This window comes from Eubalaena glacialis, chromosome X (genome assembly GCF_028564815.1).
Source record: "Eubalaena glacialis isolate mEubGla1 chromosome X, mEubGla1.1.hap2.+ XY, whole genome shotgun sequence".
Lineage (NCBI taxonomy): Eukaryota > Metazoa > Chordata > Mammalia > Artiodactyla > Balaenidae > Eubalaena > Eubalaena glacialis.
In genome coordinates this window covers 17,124,449-17,148,659 of record NC_083736.1, presented here as the reverse complement: position 1 = coordinate 17,148,659, position 24,211 = coordinate 17,124,449, and the positions used below count along the sequence as shown (strand labels likewise).

The 24,211-nt window shown below is 39.5% G+C and overlaps 1 protein-coding gene across 8 annotated transcripts in view; it reads left to right on the top strand.

Annotated features, from left to right (window-relative positions):
- The window catches only part of BCLAF3 (BCLAF1 and THRAP3 family member 3), a 64,390-nt gene extending 43,518 nt beyond the window's left edge, over positions 1-20,872 (top strand). For 7 of the 8 annotated variants that reach the window (XM_061178320.1, XM_061178313.1, XM_061178314.1 and 4 more), the window contains 4 exons: positions 4,998-5,112; positions 7,837-7,935; positions 11,497-11,652; positions 20,700-20,872. In XM_061178320.1, coding sequence (XP_061034303.1) covers positions 4,998-5,112; positions 7,837-7,935; positions 11,497-11,652; positions 20,700-20,729 — 400 coding nt within the window. In that variant the 3' untranslated portion in view covers positions 20,730-20,872. The remainder of the gene's footprint in view (positions 1-4,997; positions 5,113-7,836; positions 7,936-11,496; positions 11,653-20,699) is intronic. The other variant, XM_061178319.1, reaches the window with a different exon arrangement.
- The last annotated feature ends 3,339 nt before the right edge of the window (positions 20,873-24,211 follow it).

Here is a 24,211-nt window from a genome sequence, read left to right as displayed (position 1 = left end):
CAGTACCATCCTCTTTCAGAACTCTTTGTGGATGTCTGTCCGTGAAACAGAGGCAGGTGTAGTAGAAAATGCAGAAGAGACCTGAGTTTGAATCCTACTTCTGCCAGTTTACAAGCTGTTTGCTCTTGGGCAAACTTGCCTAGTTTCTGGAGCCTTTTCCTCTATAAAATGAGAATAACCAATTTATGTTGGACAGGTTAGAAATATTAAATGAACTGGCACATGTGAAGTACTTATGCCATGAGTGACAAATTGATTGTCAGTAGATCCTTGTTTTTCTTTCCCAACCCTGTACCTCTTTTTAGGGGCTCTGAGTATTCTAGGTTGGTCCCAGTTTACCCCTAGTCCTGAGAACTATGTAGAACTCATGGCAACTCTGGGACCTCATATGATTATGAGATATAATTTAATGGGAAAAAATTTCCAGTTCACTCAAGGGTCCTCAAACTATTTGGATCTCCCAGAAGGTGGGAATGTATGAATAGGAAGGGCCAGTGCTAATTCTCTTTCCATAGTCCTTAGTTTCAAAAATTAAAATATTTGACTAGACTTATAAGTCATGTCTGTGGCTAACTAGGTCAAGATACATGGAGCTTGTTTAAAACTGGACTTGATACTGACAATAAGTTTGGGACTAATTAAAAGATAGCAAAGCTGTGTGCTGAGGCATATGAAACAATTGAAAATAGTTAAAATCTTGTCCCTTGGTGGGTGAGTCTCCAGTTTCCTAATATGACACGGCATGACTGTGCTCTTTAGTGACACAAGCTCTCAGTCATGCTTTTCTTGACTACTCAGCAAGTGTGAGAAACTCAATGTACCAAGAAAAAGGCTTTTTAAAACAGATTTAAGATAATCAACATATTATAAAGACCATGTGAGGCCTCAGAATATATCTTTACCCTTTGAGGTGATGAAGAGCTTGAGCAATGGAGTTAACACCTGAGTTCAACTCCTGGCTCTGTAGATACCTAGCTATGTGACTGACCTTGGGCAAGTTACTTAATCTCTGTTTCCTCAGCGTAAAATAGAGATAAGAATTATACTTACCTCACGGTAGTGGTGAAGATTAAGTAAAGTGATGCATGTAAGCTACAGAGAAGTTGGTCAGCATTAAGTATTATTAATGTTAGCTTTGAGGATGGTGTTGTAGGGTGCAAAAATGTCTTCCTGCAAAGTGTCCTTTTCTGGATCTGTTGAACTGTTTTATTCGTATTGGATGGCTGGTGTGGCATGGTGGAGCCATGAGGTGTTTTTTTTTTTTAATTCAGATATTACTGACCATAAAATTCACCTTTTGAAAGCGAAGAATTCAGTAGTTTTTAGTATAATCACAAAGTTGTGCAACTATCACCACTATCTAATTTCGAAACATTTTCATCACCCCAAAAAGAAACCCTGTACAATTAGTTGTCACTCCCTATTTCTCCGTCCTCCCAGCCCGACAGCCACTAATCTACTTTCTGTCTGTATGGATTTGCCTATTCTTGACATATAATTGCAATCATATAACAGGTGGCCTTTTGTGACGGGCTTCTTTCATGTAGTATAATGTTTTTTATGTTCCTCCATGTTGTAGCATGAATATTCCTTTTATGGCTGAATAACATTCCACTGTGTGGATACACCACATTTTGTTTATCCATTCACCAGTTGATGGATATTTGGGCTGTTTCCACTCTTTGGCTATTGTGAATAATGGTGCTGTGAATATTTGTATGCAAGTTTTTGTGTGGATATATTTTTCACTTCTCTTCTGTATATACCTAGGATTGGAATTGCTGGTTCATATGATAACCATGTTTAACTTTTTGATGAGCTGCCAGGCTATTTCCACAGTGGGTGCACCATTTTACATTCCCACCAGCAGTGTATGAAGGTTCCATTTTTAACACATCCTCACCAGCAGTTGTTATTGTTCATCCTTTTAAAAAAATAATATGGAAGCTTTAATCTCTCACTTTATCCTAATTCAATTTCCTTGTTAACATAAGAAAAACATTTTATCCTTTTATCTTAAAAATTCAGTTTATCAAAATTGACCTCATTAATATTTTTGCATAAACCTTTTTAATCAAGTCAGTGTATAGATTTCCATAGAAATTCAGAAGAAATGAAATACGAGGAAATTATAAATCATAGGATGTAGCTATTTCCCTCCTGTGTGATTTTTGTTTTCCCCTTAAAAGTTGTATGCAGACTCTGTGTCTATGTTTGCTCACCATTGTATTCCTACTGCCTTGGGCTCAATTCATCTTTGTTGAATGAATGAAGACTTTCCAAAGGTGTAGACAGGACAGAAGATACTGAAATTGTAATGCATTTAGATCTTGATCACTTTTTATTCCCTGATACCTTAAAACCTTTCCCAAGCAAGCCTCGCACCAGGGCATTCTGTCTTGTCTCTAAGACCCTGTTGTTCTCTATTTTTTCCCACTTTCAACCAGCCTCTTACCCTAAAGTCTCCATGTCTCCTCCTGACACACTGTTTCTCCCTCTTGTCACCAGCATTACTAAGTTCCCTACACTGTCATTGAGGTGCTGTGTTATACGGGCGTGGTGTGTGTGTGATAAAGCAGCTTCAAAATAGTATCAGTAGACTTCAAGAGGATATCAAACTGCCTAGATTTTCTTTTTAGCTAGGCAAGTTATAGAAAACATCAGTTTTTATTTTTGCTGTTGTAACAATCTGTAATCTACTGAACTAGAGTTAACTTTATAAAGATCATTTATTCATCTGTTCAACAAATATTTATATATTAATGTCTATGTTCTAGTCAGTGTTCTAAGCACTGACTTAGAACACTGAATTTGCACCATTTTAAGCATACAATTCATTGGTATTAAGTACATTCACAGTGTTGTGCAACCATCACCACTACCCACGTCCAGAATTTTTCATCTTCTCAAACAGAAATTCAGTACCAGTTAAACAGTAACACCCAACCCCCAGCCCCTGATGCCTCTATTCTTTCCATCTCTATGAATTTGCCTATTCTGAATACCTCATACATATATAAGTAGAATCATGCAATAATTGTCCTTTTCAGTCTGACTTATTTCACGTGGCATAATGTTTTCATCCATGTTGTATCATGTGTCAGTATTTCATTAAAATAATTTATTCCTTTATAAGGCTGAATAATATTCCATTGTATGGATACACCACATTTTGTTTATCCATTTTTCTGTTGATGGACATGTGGGTTGTTTCCATCTTTTGGCTGTTATGAACACCGGTGTTGTTGTTTTTTTGATTATAGCCATCCTAGTGGGTTTTAAGTAGTTTCTTGTAGTTTTGATTTGCATTTCCCTGATGACTAATGATATTGAGCATTTTTTCATGTGCTTTTTGTGTGTCTTCTTTGGAGAAATATCTATTCAAATCCTTTGCCAATTTTTAAATTGGATTATCATATTTTTATTATTGAGGTGTAAGAGTTCTTTATATATTCTGGGTACTACCCGTTCATCAGATATATGCTTTGCAAAGAGGATTTTTTAGAGTCTATTGTTTTGTTTATAGAAGTAGTACATGCTAATGGTGAACATTTGGAAAAATATAGTAAAGTATAAAAACAAAAATATAAGGCATTCTTAATTTCACCAGTCAGGGATGATTACTGTTAATATTTAGTACATTTCCTATCATTTATTTTTTTCTGGGCATATATGTGTATATTTTAAACAAGTGAAATTATTCTCGGTATATGACTTCGCCCCCTACTCTTTTGACTTACTATCATATCATGAACATTTTGACAGAATATGGGGTTTTTTAACATTTCAAAAAATTCTGAGTGGCTATTCCATGTAAGGTTCTGGGGTCAGAGCTGGGACCACAGAACGAACCATCCGCAGTGCCTCCTGTGAAGGGATCGCACCTTGCTTGGTGAGAAGGTGCACCAGTAGTTACAAACACTTGTGAAGACCCCAAAGTGCCACATGTGCACATAGCAGGGACACGTAGTCCACCTCAGAGGGGTCTGGGAAAGCCTTCTTGGAACAGGTGCAAGTGGGGCTAAATCTTGAGGTTGATCTGAGTTGGAAGGAAATTACAGCAGAAGGCACCCAATGGGCCAGTGCGTGGAGGCAGGCGAGGTTGTGGTGTGTGCCGAGAGCCGCACGGAGCTGATGTTCCCGCAGCTCGGTGGTGTGGGTGTTGCAGAGATTGGGATGGAGCAGCCGGCAAGGCTGCAAGGGCGTGCGCCGGAAGAGTCTTGGGGGCCAGTGAGGAGGAGTGTGGATTTTGTCCCCATGTCACTGGGGGTCCTGTGGGAGGAGTGTAGCAGGGCCGAGGCCGTGAGCCGTTTGTTCGCCACAGAGCAGGAAGGGTCTGAGGACCACTGTGGGACAGGTGGGATGTGACAGGGAGAGGACCCCCCCCAAGGGCTGTGGGAATGAGGCCCCGGGGTTAGAGGAGAAAGAAGCCCAGGGAAGGAGCTCCCTCCCAGGTAGGGCTGGCCAGGAATAGCCCTTGGCGGCCTCTGGGCCTCACTACAACAGGAGAGGGGAGCCAGCAGTATCAGAGGCCCCAGCTCTGCCAGTGAGCAGGCCTGAGCCGCTCACCCGCCTCTTCTCTGGAGCTTTCACCACTGAGTCTCTTGGCAAGGGGGGCTGTCCCGTGCTGCCAAAGGCTCAAGAGCCGTGACTATCTTCCCTCAGGAAACATATGCTCTACATATGTATGGTTTCGGGGGTTACAGCCCTAAGAAGCCTGTCCTTGGACTCCAGATTAAGAACCCTGGTCCTAGGAATATGGTTTTCCCCCTATCGCTAACTGCCAACTTGGCTAAATAATGTTTTTTGATAAATGGGAGTTTTAGCCCTGGTAAATATTATTTGTAATTTTAGTAGTGATAGATCATTGAGATTTTTTTTTTACTGTTGCGCTGCTTTAATTGTTTCCAAAGGGTGTAATTTGATTTCTCTTGTTTATTTGTTAGATAAATGTAAACTAATAAAAGATTCTTATTTTCTCTCTTTCATTTTATTAGGAGTGATCAGCATTCCAGTTTTTCAAGGTTGAAGAATACTCATGTTGATGGATTCCAAAAACCTACATGTTTGGTAAAATCAAATTTTAGAAAATTTATTCAGAAACCTTACTTGGTAAGATTGCAGTTCCAACTTTTTTATTTTTGTATGTTCCATTTTCCTTCTCACATGAATCTATAGGTACAGGGATCACCAGTATTTTTCATAATGTTTGTAACTGTTCATTAAGTAAGTGTCATGATTCTGTTGTTCAGTGTTAAGATTCTGTTGAGGCTTATAGTTATTATGACCAAAGAAATGATCATCTCATTTGATTTATCAGGATTTTATTGCACTTATTATAGTACTAGCTTTCTTAAGTTTTTTTGAAACAACTTTATTAAGGTATATTTTACATAGCATAAAATTCACCCATGTAAGGTGTACAATTTAATGATTTTTTGTAAATTTACCAAGATGTGTAACCATCACCATAATCCAGTTTTAGGACATTTTCGTGACCCCTATTAGAACCCTCAGGCCTATTTATTTATTCCGTGTTCCCACCCACAGCTAACAACTAATCTACTTTCTGTTTCTAAAGATTTGCCTTTTCATAGGGCAGTTCACAGAGTGGCAGCTGGCTTCCATAAGAGCAAGCAAGTGACAGCTAGAAAGATGGAAGCCAGAGTCGATTTGTAACCTAATCTCAGAAGTGACATCCATACTTCGACCATACTCCATTTGTAAGAAGCAAGTCACTAGATACAGACCACACTCAAAGGAAGGGAATAGCATAAGGGCCTGGATACTGGAAGGTGGGGATGATTGGGAGCCTGGTCAGAAGCCGCCTGGTACAGTCTTCCCACTGGCCCCCAGTGATTCACATCCCTTCATGTGCAAAATACACCTCCTCCCTCTCAAGGTCCCCCAAAGTCTCATCTCATTACATGTGTCTTTATGCACTTATTCAAATGTATAGGCTTAGCATAAACTCAAGATGACTACTAGGAAAAGGGTTTTATATGACTTTTCTTAAACTGGGGAGAGAAATAAAGGTGTGAAAGAGGAAGATTTGTGAGAAGTACAGACTCCATAGCAAATGGAATAAATAGAAGGTTATAAGACTATTCATTTTGGAGACAGAAACCGTCTTCAAACTGGGCCCCATCGGGCTTCCCTGGTGGCGCAGTGGTTAAGAATCCGCCTGCCGATGCAGAGCACATGGGTTCAAGCCCTGGTCTGGGAAGATCCTACATGCCGCGGAGCAACTAAGCCCGTGTGCCACAACTACTGAGCCTGCACTCTAGAGCCCGTGAGCCACAACTACTGAGCCCGCATGCCACAACTACTGAAGCCCATGCGCCTAGAGCCCGTGCTCCGCAACAAGAGAAGCCACCACAATGAGAAGCCCGCGCACCTCAACAAAGAGTAGCCCCCGCTCGCCGCAACTACAGAAAGCCCGCATGCAGCAACGAACGCCCAACGCAGCCCAAAATAAATAAAAATAAAAATAATTAAAAAACCAAAGGAAGCAACCACCACCTTTAGGGAAGAAAGCGTAGAGCTCTAGAAGCTTAGAGAAAGGCCACTGTGAGCTGGGCGTGGACCTCCGAGGGGTGGGGTCTGCCCAGCTGGAGCTGGCTGTGTCAAAACAACAACAAACAAACTGGAGGCTGAACCAAAGGACCACTGCCAGGATGAAAAGCAGAACAACAAGCATACAGGAAGGAGCAACCCCGCCTCCTCTCTTCCAGCCTTCCAGTCTCCCTCCGGTGTCCCTGTGGGCGGGATCTAAGTGGGGGCTGGCTTCAAGGACTGACTCCCAGTCCAAACCCCAAGTCGAGTATAGAGTGTGAGTTGGGAGTCTGAGACAAAGCTTAGGTACTAAGCTGCACACATCCCATCGGGGTGCACTGGTAAATGGAATAGACAGAGCAGCCCCCAGGAGCCCACCACCAATGATCCCGTCCCCTCACCTGATGATGAAGTGTGACCCATATTAATGCTGACTGAAAAGATGCTTCCTATTTGATCGAATGGCTTCCTGAATGGAGGAAAATCAGCCTGCGTGGATGCCCACAACGTGTAAATATTGTACCAAGAATGTTATCATATGCATACTAACATTTAATCTTTACAGAATAGTCAGTTCTGCTAGAACGCAACATAGGCATTCTTAAAAAAAAAAAAATGGGCCCCATCTTTTCTGCTCCCATCAAAGGTTTCAGGTTCTTTGTAGTTACAGTCTTAATACTCTGCCTTCTGACACTTTCCTAGTCATGGCAGGAGCATCTACTCAAAGCAGGTACCTGATTCAGCAGCACCTGCCTCCGATAGCATTGAGAATTTGTGTTCTCAGACAGTGGCAACTCTTTAGCAACTCCTAGTAATAATGGGTTTGTTTCTCTTCTGGATGCCTGAATAAATACTAGATTTACAGTCCATTTTCTAAAAGTCACCCATTGTGTTATACAGGAGTATGTATTTTGTTACACTTCTCACATTCATGAATTAAACCAACCCCTCACAATCTAGCATGGGTTACATGAAGGAAGATGTGTGTATGTTCATACAGCTAAGCTACATGCTACATGTTTTGTGTTCTTAATCCCATGCATTTAAAATGTGTATTTTTGGGGGACTTCCCTGGTGGTCCAGTGGTTAAGACTCTGTGCTTCCAACGTAGGGGGAGTGGGTTTGATCCCTGGTCGGAGAACTAAGATCCCACATGCCGCACAGTGTGGCCAAAAACAAACAAACAAACAAACAAAAAACATGTATTTTTTGAATGGTAAAATGAACTTTTAAAAATAAAATTTAAAGTATATTAACCATACTAATACTTTTTTCATGCAGAATTATCATACTATGCAGAGAAAAGACGTCATTACTCACAAACCATTTGGAATTGAGGGAAACCATCAAAATACAAGAGGCTTTAGAAGAACTTTTAAGGTAGAGTGTTATTCTCCATCTAATTCTAGCTTTGGGTGTTTGCTTTGAACATAATGTTCTAAGTGTTAGTAAATTAAAAGCTCTTTTTGTTATATTTCAAATAGTAGCTTTAAATTAGTATTTCTGGATTATAGTTAACTGTAATCGGGTTAATGATGACCCCTTTCCTCAGGACTTGATTTTCAAATATTTTTTTTACCAGTGGAACCCTTTTTCAAATATTACATGGAAACTCAAATACATAAAGCAGATCCAGATGGAGTGGCTCTAGGTGGAGAGGTGGGCAAGGTCCCAGACCTTCCCTTTAAGCCTGCCTCTTTACCTCTAAGATGTAAGCGTATAGCTATAGAGCCTTCTCCAGGATTCAGTGATTGAAAAACCCTGCCCATAGACACACAACCCTCAGAGGCCTTCTGGATCATCAGAGAAAGACTCTGGTCCAACATGCTTTGTTAAAGCATATTTCATCACATTCTAATTATTTGTACAGCTATGTCTGATGTCAGTGATACTTTTAATCAATGAACATGTTTGTTTTTCCAGAACACTTCATCCCCCAGACATATGGAATAAGAATTATAGTGCGAAGTATTGTGTTTCTCTCTCCTTGCTCTCATAAGCTGAGGTGCTTTTTAAATCCATTTTGACTGAATTTCGTGCTTATGATAGGTCCTTTTTTCATATTTTTCCACTCTACAGTGTCTCTTTCCCCTCCCCCCAAAAAGAGAAGAAAAGAACCTGTTTTGGGTTTTTTTTGTATTTTTTATTTATTTACTTATTTATTTATTTATTTACTTTAAACCTTTTTATTTATTTATTTATTTTTTATTTTTGGCTGCGTTGGGTCTTTGTTGCTGTGCGCAGGCTTTCTCTAGTTGCGGCGAGCGGGGGCTACTCTTCACTGCGGTGCACAGGGTGCACGGGCTTCTCACTGCGGTGGCTTCTCTTGAGAAGCACGGGCTCTAGGCGCGCAGGCTCAGTAGTTGTGGCTCGCGGCCTCTAGAGTGCAGGCTCAGTAGTTGTGGCGCACGGGCTTAGTTCCTCTGCGGCATGTGGGATCTTCCCGGACCAGGGCTCGAACGCGTGTCCCCTGCATTGGCAGGCGGATTCTTAACCATTGCGCCACCAGGGAAGCCCAAGAACCTGAGTTTTTTTTGGTGAAAGTAGCAGGCAGTCTGGCTAGAGTAGTTAGCTCATTAGGAGGAAGTTAGTATGAGCAGAAAGGTAGTATAAATGATCTCCAAACCATAGACTAGGAGTGTACTTGAGTGATCTTCTGTTAATACCTTGGCTTCCTGAGTCAAAATTCTTGATGTCAAAAGATTTTTTTCAGGGAATTCCCTGGCCGTCTAGTGGTTAGGACTCCACCCATTCACTGTGAGGGCCCGGGTTCAATCCCTGGTCAGGGAACTAAGATCCCACAAGCTGTGCGGTGGGGCCAAAAAAAAAAAAAAAAAGATTTTGTTTTTTCAGTGGGAGTAACACAATTTGTAGCCATTGCATAGATAACATTTTTAGCCAGTGGTTCATGTACCTAAAAGCATGTGTGACATTAGGTTTTCAAAAATAGCTAGGGCCATAGACTGTATAAACATGTTTTGGGACTTCCCTGGTGGTCCAGTGGGTAAGACTCCGCACTCCCAATGCACGGGGCCCGGGTTCGATCCCTGGTCTGGGAACTAGATCCCACATGCATGCCCCAACTAAGAAGTCTGCATGCCGCAACTAAAACATGCCACAGCAAAGATCCCACGTGTTGCAACTAAGACCCGGCGCGGCCAAATAAATAAATATTTTTTAAAAAAACATGTTTTATACCATCTTTTAATCTCTTAAGTAATGAGGCATAGAATCAACTAAAAATGTAACGTCTGTATAACTTAGAGACAGTGTAGGTGGGCATTCAGATTTAAGTGTTTCCTACATGTTGCACTTCTCATTGGTCAGATATAGTCAATTGTAGTAATTTTTCTAAGACTGTTATAAGATCTATTTCCTGTTACCCATTCTCCTTAAGGGAAAGGTCTTTAACATTAACTTATTTAAAAAATGTTTTTCAAAATATGTGCATTAACCTTTCCTCTTGACCAATCATTTAAAGCTGTGTAATGTTATATGGTTGTTTCAAAATTCACAATTCTTTATAGTAAAGCAGGGGGAAGAAATAATCCTTCCTAAGAAAAGGAGCTCTTTCATTAAAATTTACTTTTTACATAAATTGTACTAATTCAAAGCCAGATAGTAATCACCTTATTAGATATGTAAAAATGGGCAATGTAAATCTGAAGATTAGCCCTGATGTATCAAATTGGTGCAGATAGTTTTAACAAAATTATAGTGTCTCATTATAATTCTGTTTTACCTGAAATTGTTTGTAGTCTGAAGAAAATAATTGGAAAATAGGCCTGGCATAAATACTTTTTAATAAACTTTTGTGTGTCATTATGCATAACATACCCATTTGTTAAATCATTGTGGAAAGAAGAATCTACTTAATTTTTATAATTACTCCTTTGTAAGATACCATTTGTACATGTCCCACATGGGACACACACAAATATTCATTGTCCTCTATGTCTATTGTAATATTGGGCAGTATGCAGGTCAGGAAATGTCTTGTTACGTATAGCTCTTATCTTGAAAATATGTGCTGTAGTGGGATTTTTATGGTAAAGAAAGACTGACTCAAAAGTACTGACAAGAGGGACTTCCCTGGTGGTCCAGTGGCTAAGACTCCATGCTCCCAATGCAGGGGGCCGGGTTCGATCCTTGGTCAGGGAACTAGATCCTACATGCCACAACTAAGATCTGGCACAGCCAAATAAATAAATAAATATTTTTTTTAAAAAAAGGTACTGACAAGAGTAAAGTTAAGAGAGTTTTTGATTCTTTTTTTCAATTTTTAAAATTTATTTGGCTGTGTCGGGTCTTAGTTGCAGCATGCGGGATCTTTCATTGCAGCACACGGGCTCTTCATTGTGGTGCACGGGCTTCTCTCTAGTTGTGGAGCGTGGTCTCTAGAGTGCAGGCTCAGTAGTTGCAGCACGTGGGCTTGGTTGCCCCACGGCATGTGGGATCCTAGTTCCCCAACCAGGGATCGAACCCTCGTCCCCTGCATTGGAAGGTGGATTCTTAACCACTGGACCACCAGGGAAGTCCCAAGAGAGTTTTTGATTCTTAAATAGATGTTGATACTTAATGTCTTCCCCCACCCAGTTGGGATTTGATATACTTCACTATGAATCAGAAGGATAATTCTGAGGTTTTTAAAGTTGTCTTTTTCTTAGTATGATAAATTTCAAGAATTTTAAAATTTAACTTAATAGTTTTAAAAATTCATTTATATAAAATATTTTTTAAGTTATTATTATACGAAATAAACTAGGAAGCTAGTTTGAGGAAAACATGCTTTATTACCATCATTAACCTTTTCCCTTTAAGTATCTGTAGTACCTAGAATTAAGGGCAGCTCCAAGTTCCAGACCTTTTCCCCTTTCTTATACTAATAAAATAGACTTGGAAGCTATAGTTTTAACATTTAATTTTTTTTTTCCTTTACAGACCAACCTTAGAGGTGGCACATTTCAGCCCCAGTATAAATCAGGCCTAGTACAGAAGAGCTTGTGCATTCAGGCTAAATATCAGCGTTTACGGTTTGCTGGTCCAAGCGGATTTATCACTAATAAATTCAGAGAAAGATTACTGAGGAAAAAAAAGGTTAGTTGGATTATGATCATTTAAAAATGTTGACTGACTTTTGAACTCCTAAAGTATCTACGTTTAATAGATAAATTCAGTTTGTAATGTAATTTTGACTTAAGAAACAACCTAGATATCAGTGTTCTTATTGCATGATAATTGAAGAATGCCTCAGCTATTATACCTCAAATACTTTGAATATGCTAGCTGTTTGAACTTTTTACTTTAGAATTTCTGTTGTATGGTTAATCTTTGAAATGGAAAATCAGGTAAAGACTTTTAGCTGATATATTTTAGCCTGATACAATGTGAATTTTCTAGGTACCAAAAAATATTGAACTGACTACATAAAAAGGGTACATAATTACAAAATACACTAACTTTTCTTTTTTTCCCATTCATTTATGTTTTTTAATTGTGATAAAATATATATACCATAAAATTTGCCATTTTAACCATCTTTATACAATTCAGTGGCATTAATTACATTCACAGTGCTGTGCAACCGTCACTACTATATGCTAACTCTAACTATTAATAAAAAGTTTCATTACTTGATAATTTGGATTGCATACTCTTTTAGTTGTGGATTGATTTTATTTAAATTCACCATGTTGGTATTTGAAAATGCAGCATAAATATCATATAAAAATAACATCTGCAAATTATATTTTAAATGAGAACAATAGCATTACATCTGTTGAGGCATGTTTGTCAGTTTTTGACTCATTTTTGTTAATAATTTGGGGCTAATATTTTCTTCTGAGTAGATGATGTATATCTAGTGTTGCTATCAAGTAATCTAATTGTGGTTTTATACATTTTCTAACCTTCAGTGTTCCCATAAATATTCATGCTTGTGAAGACTTTACACTGAGCTTACTTAGTGATTTTAGTAAAACTTATTTTTCAAAAGATGGACCAGTAGAATGGAGTTGACAACTGATTTTTTTTTTGAAGTTTTAGTGTTGAATAGAATATCTTCTGTAACTTCTCCCACCCCTCAATTTTAACTGAGTGCCTTAAAAGAGGTTTTCAGTTTCACTGTGTATATCACTCTTGGTGTTAGGAAAGCTATCTCTTGTTTAAAAACATGAATGTAACTGGAGTCATTTTCCCCTCTCATACACCTCCCTATGTTGGACCAAGGTACTGCTTCTCTTCCTGTCTCATGTGGCAAGTTTCTTTGCAGCAGATCTTCTAGGCATTCATCCCCAGTCACAGGTGGCAGCCCGGCTGTTCTCAAGGAAGCTGGTCATTGATCCCCACTCGAGGAGGAAGGGTGAGGCAAGCCTTTTCCTCAATTGCGAGGTTGGGTTTCAGGTACATATTGTGTGTTTTTCTTCTGTTAGCTCTGTGCTGAACTTTGATTGTTAGCTTCATTTAGCTCCATTTTTACCTCTGTTCTTTAGATGATTTGGGGCTCCTGAGTGCTTACTTGACTGTCTGCCTCAGCCTGCAGTTTCTATATGCTCATTGAACTTGCTCCATTTCCTCATCCTTTTCTTTGCCTCAGCTTGCCCCATTCCTCCTGGCCGCCCAGTTCTTCCAGACCACATTGCCCGCCAGCCTCACTTAACAACCAGTAGAAACCAGACATCAAGCCTTCATCTTAGGACATAACAAGTGTGTCCTAGAAAGAGCCACAACCTGCTATGGGTCTCCAGGCTTTAGGACCTAGGCTTTTTGTATCTAGAATGTAGCAGTTACAGTTAGGGTCCTGGGCAGATCACAGCCTCGCCTTCCTCTTGCCTTTTGCTGCCAACTGAGAGCTTTAGAAGTCATCGTCACACACTAGATTTTTAAAGAACCAGTGTCTACTACTCTTTTTCTTGGGTCTACCATTCTGGATGCTGCTTCATAGACGTTCATGTTGTAGCTAGTTTGACATGAGCTTTTCCAGCCTGGCTACTGTCAGTACCTGCAAGCAAGGCATAGCCAGGCTTTGTATAGATTTGTGTTTGAACTAGGCCCACCTCTACGAGCATGGCATGAAATCAGGCACCCTACTATTAGCACCCTTCTGAACAGTTGGGCTCCACACTCTCCTAACCTTTAGGGAAAGGAATGAGGCATCACATCTGCTCTGTTTCTGCCAAGGTCTGAACTAAGGTACTTTTTTTTTCTTATTAGTTATCTATTTTATACATATTAGTGTATCCATGTCAATCCCAGTCTCTCAATTCATCCCACCCCCCACCACCACCACTTTCCCCCCTTGGTGTCCATACGTTTGTTCTCTACATCTGTGTCTCTATTTCTGCCCTGCAAACCGTGAACTAAGGTACTTACGGCTTACTTGGCCTTAGAGCTGTCCTAGTAGTATTGTGCTACCCTGGAATCCCATTCCATATGTACAGACTGACAATTTAGACCTATTACTCCATTTTACCTTGGCTTTCATGCCCTAAAGAAAAGAGGTGAAGGCCTGGAATCTTTGGTTTCTTCCAGTGTTGCTTCATCCCAAGCTTTAGCTTTGGGGGGGAACTTTGAAGGTCCTGCCCTGGAGAGAAGTCTTAGTCCAGGCAGCATCTGTACCCTGCTTTGGCTTTTTGTCCTACTAAGGAGTTCATTGTTTTCATTATTAGACCACCAACTAGATTAAGGATGCGTGGTTAATTAATTAATCTAGGTGTCCTGGAACTTCTTGAACCTGAAATTAGATATGAACCTATGTATTTCCACATGCCTCAAAGTCCACCAGGAAAGTTTAGACTGGTCTTGTCTGGCTTCCTCACTCCCCCACCATATTGAAATGTCTGGGCTGATCAGTCGTGGCTTGAATTTCTTATAATGTTCATCTATAGTACAGTCTGGTTACTGTGCCATCAGACATGTGCTTCTTGTGTCCAGTGCCAAACAGCTTCTGGGAAGAGTTGGGGAGATCCTAGATGTGCCCCTGACATGTCCTCTTGTCCACTTACCCTAAAACTGAAGTAGCTCCCTAGCTGCCTACAAAGTAGTAAGATTCCCAAGCAGTATTAGTAAAGTACAGAACTAAAATGCTTCCTCCTCATTCATCATGCACTTGTCATATTAACCCCATTCTGGCGCCCAAATTCCATTTTATTATGTTTCCTTTCTCTTGGATTCTGTGCTTGGGGTGGAAGATGAGGAGATGGGAGAAATGTCTGTTACCCCCTGGAAAGAAGCTTGTCTTTTATCCACTGTCATTCACAAGCACCCCCATGAAATATTCTCTGCTCATCATAGAAAGTTTTCAGAAACTCTTGAGGGTCTGACTATGTACCAGACTAGGATGGAGAACCTATTCAGAATTCATGAAGCCCCCGCTGGGAACATTGCCTCTGAAAAACTTTTAGCAATTGTGTGTTTGGTCAGGAAAACATGGAGTTCCTCAGCATCCTAGACTCTCCAGTAGTCCCCAGGTACCTGTCAGCTCGGTGCCTACCAGAGCTCTGCCCCTGGATAGAAAGGGGGAAAGGAGAGAGCAGAAAGATACTGTGAGAAGGAAGTTAGAGACCGGGATTCATGGCTTTTGGGGTTGAAAAAAACCATGAAAGTCATGGGGTACAAAGATAGAACAGGAACCAAGGTCAGATGAATCAGCAAGAACGTGTTACACTGCTGCTGTGTCCCTCGAGCTGAAGGATGCTGGGGCACAAAAGAAGTGATTATTGTGATGGTTGCACAACTCTGTGAATACACTAAAAACCATTGAGTTGTACACTTTAAATGGGTGAACTGTATGGTATGTGAGTTATATCTCAGTAAAGCTGTTAAAAATAAAATCGCACTTGCTCTCTTCCCCAGACCACTGATATCTCCTCAGGGTCTGTAGCTCTCACAGCTAGCCAGCCAAGCTAGAAACTTGTCGTACTAACCCTCCCAGTTTTCCTTCTGACTGCGATTGTCCCAGGTGTTCTTATTTGTATCACTCATCCATTGCTCCATCCAATTCATTCATTTTAATAGCCGCATATCATTCCACTCTATGGATGTCTTATTTATTTCAGTGCTTTTCAAACCTCTTTTGCTTACATACCCTAAAATTATGAAAAATTATCTACCTCTTTGTACATTTTTAGGTTGGTATCTAATACTTTTTAATCATAAGTTTAACTTGTTATAAAGGGTAGAATTTCTGGCATATTATAAATAGAGAGTCTTAAATAAAACTGTTACATCATTGTTTTAAATCTCTTCGGTGAACCTGCACACCACAGGAATTTGGTAACTAACATCCATTTTTTAAAGTATGCAGATGAGCTCTTTTAACAAGTGGGAAATTTTACATCATTCCTTTTTTTTTGCCTTGAATTTGGATTCCATTCTGTTTGCCCCATAGACTTTTATCTTTGAAAGTCTTTTATTGCTCACCAAATCAAATTTCACACATAATATTAATAGATTTCTGTGACTATTAGGTGTTAAATATTTCCTCTGGATTGAATGACCGTTACAGTTGATCAAAATAATGTAAATGTATTACAGATTTTGTTAAGTATTGATCAGACAAAAGTTTTATTGGAAATGCATTTCTCTTTTCAATTAGTTCGGGTATTCATAGATAAATATTACTTAGTAGTAGTAGAATAATAGTGTTCAATTATCAATTCCATTTTTTCTTTTTATAAATGTAAGTCCTGAGAAACCTTGTTTATATGATTGTATAGATGGGAATGAAAGAACTTTTATTATAGCAATGCCACTCCGTTCTTTGGACTCAGTCTGAATTATAGGCCAAAAAGTCACTTAGTGATCTATCCTCAAAAAGTATTTTGAATGTTCTTTTACTGACAGCTTGATTTTGTCCTCCTACAATTAAACGAAAGCGAAGAAATGGAAAGCATCCGACTTGCAGAAGTATGCTATTTATTACTAGCTGCTAGGGTTGGTTCACTTTCTTGGCACCGTCACCAGTATTTCCAATTTCCCCCTCTTTTGGGGGGGTCCCCAGGTAATACAAAGTACGAAGATTCAGGATGAGAAGGTGTATCTTCCTAGTATAAAAATGGGAGGTAGGGAATCAGCCTTAACCGATTGTACAGGCAGGTTATTTTGGAAAGCAAACATTGAGAATTTGAAGATCTGGAAATTGATTCCCTCCAAACTGTCTGTACCCACATACTCACTGGAAAGTCTTCATATACCCCTAAGGGTATGTGTAACCCAGTTTGATGATTACTGACTTACTTAACCAAGCGTCTGTTGATGACTACAGGATAGTTTACAGGTTTTCATTATTTCCGTTAAACCACTGTGCCCATTGACATTTTGGTACCTTGCCATAGCTCCCCTTTTACTCATTTTTGTTCTTACCAGAAGTACATGAAAGTGCCTGTTTACCTGCACCCTAGCCAGCACTCCACATTATTAATCTTTATTATCTGTTGTCAGTTTAACAGCAGGAGATAGTTCTCATTTGCCTTTCTTCAATTATTAATGATGCAAACATATTTTTTATATGTTATTTGTCATTTGTATTTCTTCCCTCAATTTCCTTAGTTCTATGTTTTACCAGTGTTTCTGTTGAGGGTTGGTACTTTTTCTTACTGATTTTTAAGAGCTCTTGATTTACTGAGGGTATTAACCTATCATATATTTTGCTCCTATTTATTTCATGTTAGTTGGCTGTTTATGGTGGCTTTTACATTACTTGTAAGTTTTCATGAACCTGTCAAGTTAATCCTATATGGCTTTTAGATTTCATATCATGTTTATGCTTATAAAAATTCCTTACTGTGTTTCCTTTAAGTGGTTTTATGGTTACTTTTTCAACATATAAATACTTGTTCCTTTTAGAATTTGTTTTTACGATACAATATAAGGGCAGGATCTGATTTTTTTCCCAGTAGATAGTCAATTTTTCTAACACCGCTTATTGAGTAATTTGTCCTTTCCCCACTGATTGAAAATGCCACCTTTACTGTATGCTACATTCTTAGGTATTCCTGGTCTGCTTGGGGAATCTTCGGAGCCTCTAACTTGCTCCCTTGCCTCCTGTGATTTGCTTAATCCGTCCCTTCACTAGTAACACAGTTATTGTCCCAAAACACAGTCTGAGTCATATGACTCTTGTGCAGACACCTTCCAAGGATTCTGTTGCCTATAAAAAAAGAGACCAGACTTGTTAGCCAGGTCCAGCCCTAAGCTGCCTTTCTAACCACATTTTTCCATGCACCCTCTGTTTTTTGGAGCATAATATATGTTTTCGTGTATTTTTTAAAAATTTATTTCTTTTATTTTTGGCTGCATTGGGTCTCTGTTGCTGCGCGCGCGGGCTTTCTCTAGTTGTGGCGAGCGGGGGCTCCTCTTCGTTGCGGTGCACGGGCTTCTCATTGCGGTGGCTTCTCTTGTTGCGGAGCACGGGCTTCAGTAGTTGTGGCACACGGGCTCAGTAGCTGTGGCTTGCAGGGTCTAGAGCGCAGGCTCAGTAGTTGTGGCGCACGGGCTTAGTTGCTCCGCGGCATGTGGGACCTTCCCAGACCAGGGCTCGAACCCATGTCCCCTGCATTGGCAGGCAGATTCTTAACCACTGCGCCACCAGGGAAGCCCGTTTTCATGTATTTCTGTCTTTGTTCCTGACGTTCTCTTGGCTAGAAATAGCCTCCTGCTCCCCATTCTTTCCTTATTAAACCCTGCTTTCCTTTTATGATCCCCTGTAAAGCCTTACCAAAGCCCCCTCTTTAGCTCTTGTTTCATTTGGTCTCTAACTGTTGCTGTTTACCTTCCTATTTCCCCAAATAGTTGATCAACTCCTTGAGGACAGAGGGTGCCTCATTAGCGTCATGTCTCCCCCTATTGCCTTTCATATAGTCTGTCTTTAAAAATGCTTGTTGAATGGACTCTAATCTAATCATACACACACACACACACACACCCATCCATAGCTCTGAAGAGTTAGTGAACAGCAGCAATTGTGTCAGGGGTCCCCAAGACCACCCCGGGTTCAGTGATTCGCTAGGAGGACTCAGAGGACTCAGCGTGTGGTGGTGCTCGTAGCTGTGATGTTGCAGCGGAAGGCTGCACAGCACAATCAGCACAGGGAATTGGCGCACGGGCGAGTCCAGAGGACACCAGGTGCAGCTTTCCAAGAGTCCCCTCCCAGTGGAGTCACACAGGATGTGCCTGAGTCCCCCAGCAACGAGCTGCGACAACACGCGTGAAATGTTGCCAACCAGGGAGGCTCGTTAGAGACTCAGCGCCCAGCACTGGTCACGTAGGCACCCCCTGCCGGGCACATACCACATTCCATACCCAGAGCAAGAAAGCAGGTGTTCAGCATAGACCATGTTGTTTGCACAATTTATACACTCATCAGTGGTGGGAACCCTCCTGAAATCTAAGTTCTTAGATGCCAGCCAAGGGCCAACCTTATAATCAGGCCTTTCAAACGATAGCGGTCAGGTATGCTATATTAACTCTTTCCTGCACAGCCATATTTTTGAAGAGCTTATTTTCACAGATGGTAAGTGCCTAGAGAGAGGTGGAAAGGATCAGTATGTTAGAAATGGTCAGGGAATGTACGCTAAGTACTGTGATTTCTACTCTCTTCACCAAAGAGGTAGGTTGTAAGCTGAGTCATGGAGAGCAGGACTTAGAATGGGCTGCAGCCAAAGATCCATTTTGGGGAGTAGAATGTGGAGTTGGGTAGAGACAGGGGTATGCAAATTATAGAGGACCTCGAAATCTGGGTAGAATATAGAGGATGTGATGTGGTGACAGTAGGACATCTTCCTAGACTGAGAAGGAGAAAGTGGTGTTTGAGGCTGATGGCTGGGTGAGCAGGTTCTGGGAGGAGGCGAGATGCAGGAAGATCAACAAGGAAACAGTTGACTCAAGTGTCAAGTTATGAAAACCTAGAGGAGGGTGATGCTCATATGTCTAGTTCAGCATTCTGCTTAAAATAGGTTTTCAAATAATTGGAAGAATGCAGGGATCAATCCGAGAGATAGTGTAGAAGAAGCCATGTCAAGGGTGAATGTGATTCAGAATAATTCCACATTTTTATAAACAAGATATTTCAGTTGAAAAAGTTTTTCAGAATTATTATAGTTAGCGTTTCCTTTTACAATTGTTAGTAGGCAACAGATATTTTATTTGAAGATCAATGTAAATGATGTTTATATTATATAATGAGTAAAGAAATAGGATACAATGTATTCTGGCTCTGTTTAAAGGAATGATGTTGACAAAAATATATTTGCATGTATTTTGAACATTTCATTAACCAAAATAGAAGAATTTTCTATCAGTACTGTTTTTGTTTGGAATTAAACGTTTCCATACTAATATAAATGCCAAAAAATAAATCAACTTTTAAATTTCTTTCAGTTTTAATAATGTAAGATCCTAGTAAAAGGTAAGGATATATGTATTAATAAGTTTTTTAATGTCCCAGAAAAACATGTCATTCTACCATTTTTGCTCTTTTATTAGTTGCATGGTCCTATGTCCAGTTTGTGTTGGTAATTTAACATTTTGCCTAGCATCACAGTATAGAATTCACATTTGTTATTCTTTAATCTTAGTCTTATTGTTATTGTGAATTCCTTTTCCTGTGTTTATTGAAGCCATACATCTTCGTACATTGTAGGTAACCATCCAAAAGCAGGAAAGCTTTCCCCCCTCTAATAGCTTTCTCTGCTGTTACCAGTCATGCTAGAAGAGTCCATATAGTTTTAGAATTAGATACCATATGATGACAAAGATAAAGTACCCATTTGAGGTTGTGCGTGTGTCACATCAGGCTCTGTTCTTGAGGGACTAAGGTTTAAGAGTCTTGATTTTTTGTCAGTGATGTCCCCAGTGAAACTTGCCCAAATAGCAGAATTCTGTTTTCATTAACTTACTAATACCAGCCTATCAAGTGCCATATATATTTTTTGTCCTACTGACTTATCATTTGATATCCGCTTTGATGTGTTTTGTTGTTACTTTGTGTCTTTCGGAATCCATATAGCTTTGTGGGGATCTTGAGTGCAAGTGGTAATACATTAATTAAAATATTTTGAAAATTGCAATGTAAACAAAACTCTAGCTCAGATGTTTTAACCAATGCTTCTTTTGAAGTCTGTATTTCTTTTGTTTTCTCTCAATAGGAATACACAAACATTGCCCCAGCAATCTAATCTGGAATTGTTACAAATGGAAATGACACTACAGGATGATATTTGGGAGCATCTTTTTGTCAAGAGTTAGAATTGGCACTAAAGCACTAATACTGTAACTATCTTGATAAAATAACTTTATTTTTCCGTAGTGGAATGCTGCAACTTTTTTACACTTAACAATTGCTTTTAAATTACAGTATTCAATTTAAAAGTTGTATTAACTACAGCTTCTTTTGCAAAAAGTCTCAAAAGGGCATTATTTGTTGATGCATTTTTCTCTGAGCATGGTTTCATAGAGAACTGAGTTATATCCAGACGTTTCTATGTTGAAAGTTTTGCTTATGTAATAAAAACAAAAACAAAAGTACCTGAATTGTATAGTGTCTGTACATGAAAGAACTTTAAACAGTGGCCTTACGTAGCAATTTTTATACCAGATTTTTCTTTTTCTGATGACATTTTGGCTTACAGCTTGAAGTTTTCTTAAGCTTCTGAAGATCAAGGTCTATATAATTCATACATTTCATATTATGACATAAGAAGACGTAAGAAAAGGTGCTTCAAATTTTCCATCAGGTAGTTATGAGTGCACTGAATTTTTAGTAATTGGTTCATTCAGTTTTTTTCCACAACTATTTGCTCTTTTCCAACTTCAAAATGCTATTGTGGAAAATACATAAAGATTTTATAATCTGTATTCCATCTTACTTTCCCTCAGGGTAAGCTCATGCATATCATATTTTTAAAGGCTTTTAAAAAAAACTGACAGACAAAATCTCATATTCAGAAATTGTACTTTACTACTACAGCATTACACATTTTGCAAGCACATATTATAAAGTGTTTATTTTCAGTTCAGTTGTATTGAGTACCTACTATGTGTAAGATAACATTGGTAGGATTTTAAATGATATTTTAGGTCTCAGTACCTTATTTCTTTATGTTTTCTGTGTTCTGCTTAATAGTACATATACATTCCCAATTAAACTTTTGTGAAATGTTTACTTGTAATTAAATAAAATACTGTTGCTCCTTCTGCTTGAAGCAGTTACTTGCCAGTTTGTGAGAACATTATTTGAATTTCGTGTGAGAATTACAGCCCTTGGTAGGATCTGTTGATGTTTAAACCACTGTTCTGCACTTACAAAGACAGAACTTTCTGCATCAAAATCTGGTAAGAACTTAACTTTTTCATGACTGGATTATGAAAAATCTTATTACAAACGTTTAATTTTTTAAACATGCCTTTAAAAGATAGAGTAGCCATTTCCTTAGTGGGTCAGCAGTAAGGGGGCAAGAGTGCTTGATGCATTAAAATCGGGTAATAAATTTAGATGGATGGCCTGTCTTATGCTGTGTACTGTCTCTATAGGTCAGGTTTTTTTTTTTACATTCCACTTATGGCAAGAAAAAAATACATGCACACAGCAGTATGACAACTTTGTATTGTGTTAAGTACCCATAACATCTGCCTTAAATTTTAAAATAATTTATTTCATTTATTCCCATACTCTGAGGAACAGTTATAAACCTCGAATAGTTCATCATTAGGTTAATGCATATTTATTGCACAGATTCTGTGCTAAAATTACAGCAATGAACAAGATAACAAGACACATAGAGCCTGCCTTTATGGTACGTACAGCCTGATAGGGAAAATGGACATTAAACATAGAAATGTAACTTGGGACTTCCCTGGCGGTCCAGTGGTTAAGACTCTGCACTCCCAATGCAGGGGACGCAGGTTTGATCCCTGGTAAGGGAACTAAGATCCCACATGGTGCTGGGCGCGGCACGGCGTGGCACGGCCAAAAACAGAAAAAAAAAAGAAATGTAACTGACTAAACGAAGTTGGTTCTCTAGCTCTATTTTTATTTATTGTAGCACTTAAGGGTAAAATGGTTGATTCAATATTAATCATTCCACAACCGGTTTCCTATTTAGGCATATTTGAATATACTTTTGGCACTGTCTCAAAATGCAAAAAGCATGTTATTTGCAAAATACCTATTTGTAGCATGGATGTATTTAGAAAATATTGAGTGCATAAGATCTAATGGCTAAAAAGAAGGGCTTGCTTTATAATTTAAAGTATAAAATAAGGAGAGGGACCATGTCTGTCTTGTTCACCATAGCATTCCCAGCTGCCAGCATCCTACTTGACAAATGGTAGGAACTCATGAAATATTAGTTGCATGAATGAGTAACAAATAGACTATGTCTATTAGGAATTAAATATCTAATTTTTGTGTGGAGGTTGAACAAAAGGTTATCCATAGCACTTTTTATTGACTGGAAAGAATTTGAATTCTTGAATGCGTTAAGACTTTAGAAGAAAAGTTATTTTGATAAGTCACATATCATTGCCTTCTCACCTTCCTCCTCTGTGTGGTAGGCCCTTCTCTGGCCCTGGAAGACAAAGGTAATAAGACACAGTTCCTGCTCTGAGACACCTAATCGACTGTTGGGGAAGAGATTCACAAAAACAAAGAACTGCAACCTATAGTGTGAAGTGCTATACCGAACATAATATACTGAATGTTGAGAGAGAAATTGGCATTCCTGGTTGAGCATCCCCTGGTCACATTTCTTTCTTATTGGTTTCACAGACCTCAAGAGGCACTATTCCATTGGTGGTTTTGCTGGTTTTAAAATTTGATGGGTTGGGGGAAACTGGGTAAAGCATACATGGGATCTCCGGATTATTTCTTATAGCTACATGTAAATCTACAATTATGTCAATGTAAATTTCAGTTTTTAAAACAATCAGCCATAATCTCTTTTTTTTAAATTTATTTATTAATTTGTTTTTATTTTTGGCTGTATTGGGTCTTTGTTGCTGCTCATGGGCTTTCTCCAGATGAGGCAAGCGGGGGCCACTCTTTCGTTGCAGTGCGCGGGCCTCTCATTGTCTTGGCCTCTCCTGTTGCACAGCATAGGCTCTAGAGCGCAGGCTCAGTTGCTCCGCGGCATGTGGGATCCTCCCAGGCCAGGGCTCGAACCCGTGTCCCCTGCATTCGCAGGCGGATTCTTAACCACTGCGCCACCAGGGAAGCCCAGCCATAATCTTATCACAGAGAAAACTACTATAAATATTTTGGAGGATACATTTTTTTCTATTGGAAAAAACTATTATATTCACGTTATAATAATCTATGTAGATGCATCATATGGACCATCTTTTACCCAATAAATCCTACATTTTTCAGTAGTTTTTAGAAAAAGGATGGGGATACTTTTAGGTGGAAGGAAGCAGGAAAAGTAAAGCTGGATCAGAAACTCTCCTTTTCCATTATCTGGCAAACTCAGTAACCGGCAGCCACAGATTCGCCAGCAGCAACCAAACAAGGAAGCACGGAGATGCCAATGCAGCAAGGTGAGGTGCGACTTGCAGCCCCCCTCCACCCCTTAAGTAGCACTGAGCGAAGAAACTGGAGTGATGGGGAGCCCCGGTATGTACAAAGGGACTGGTGCGGTGACCAGGTCATGCAGAAGAGAGT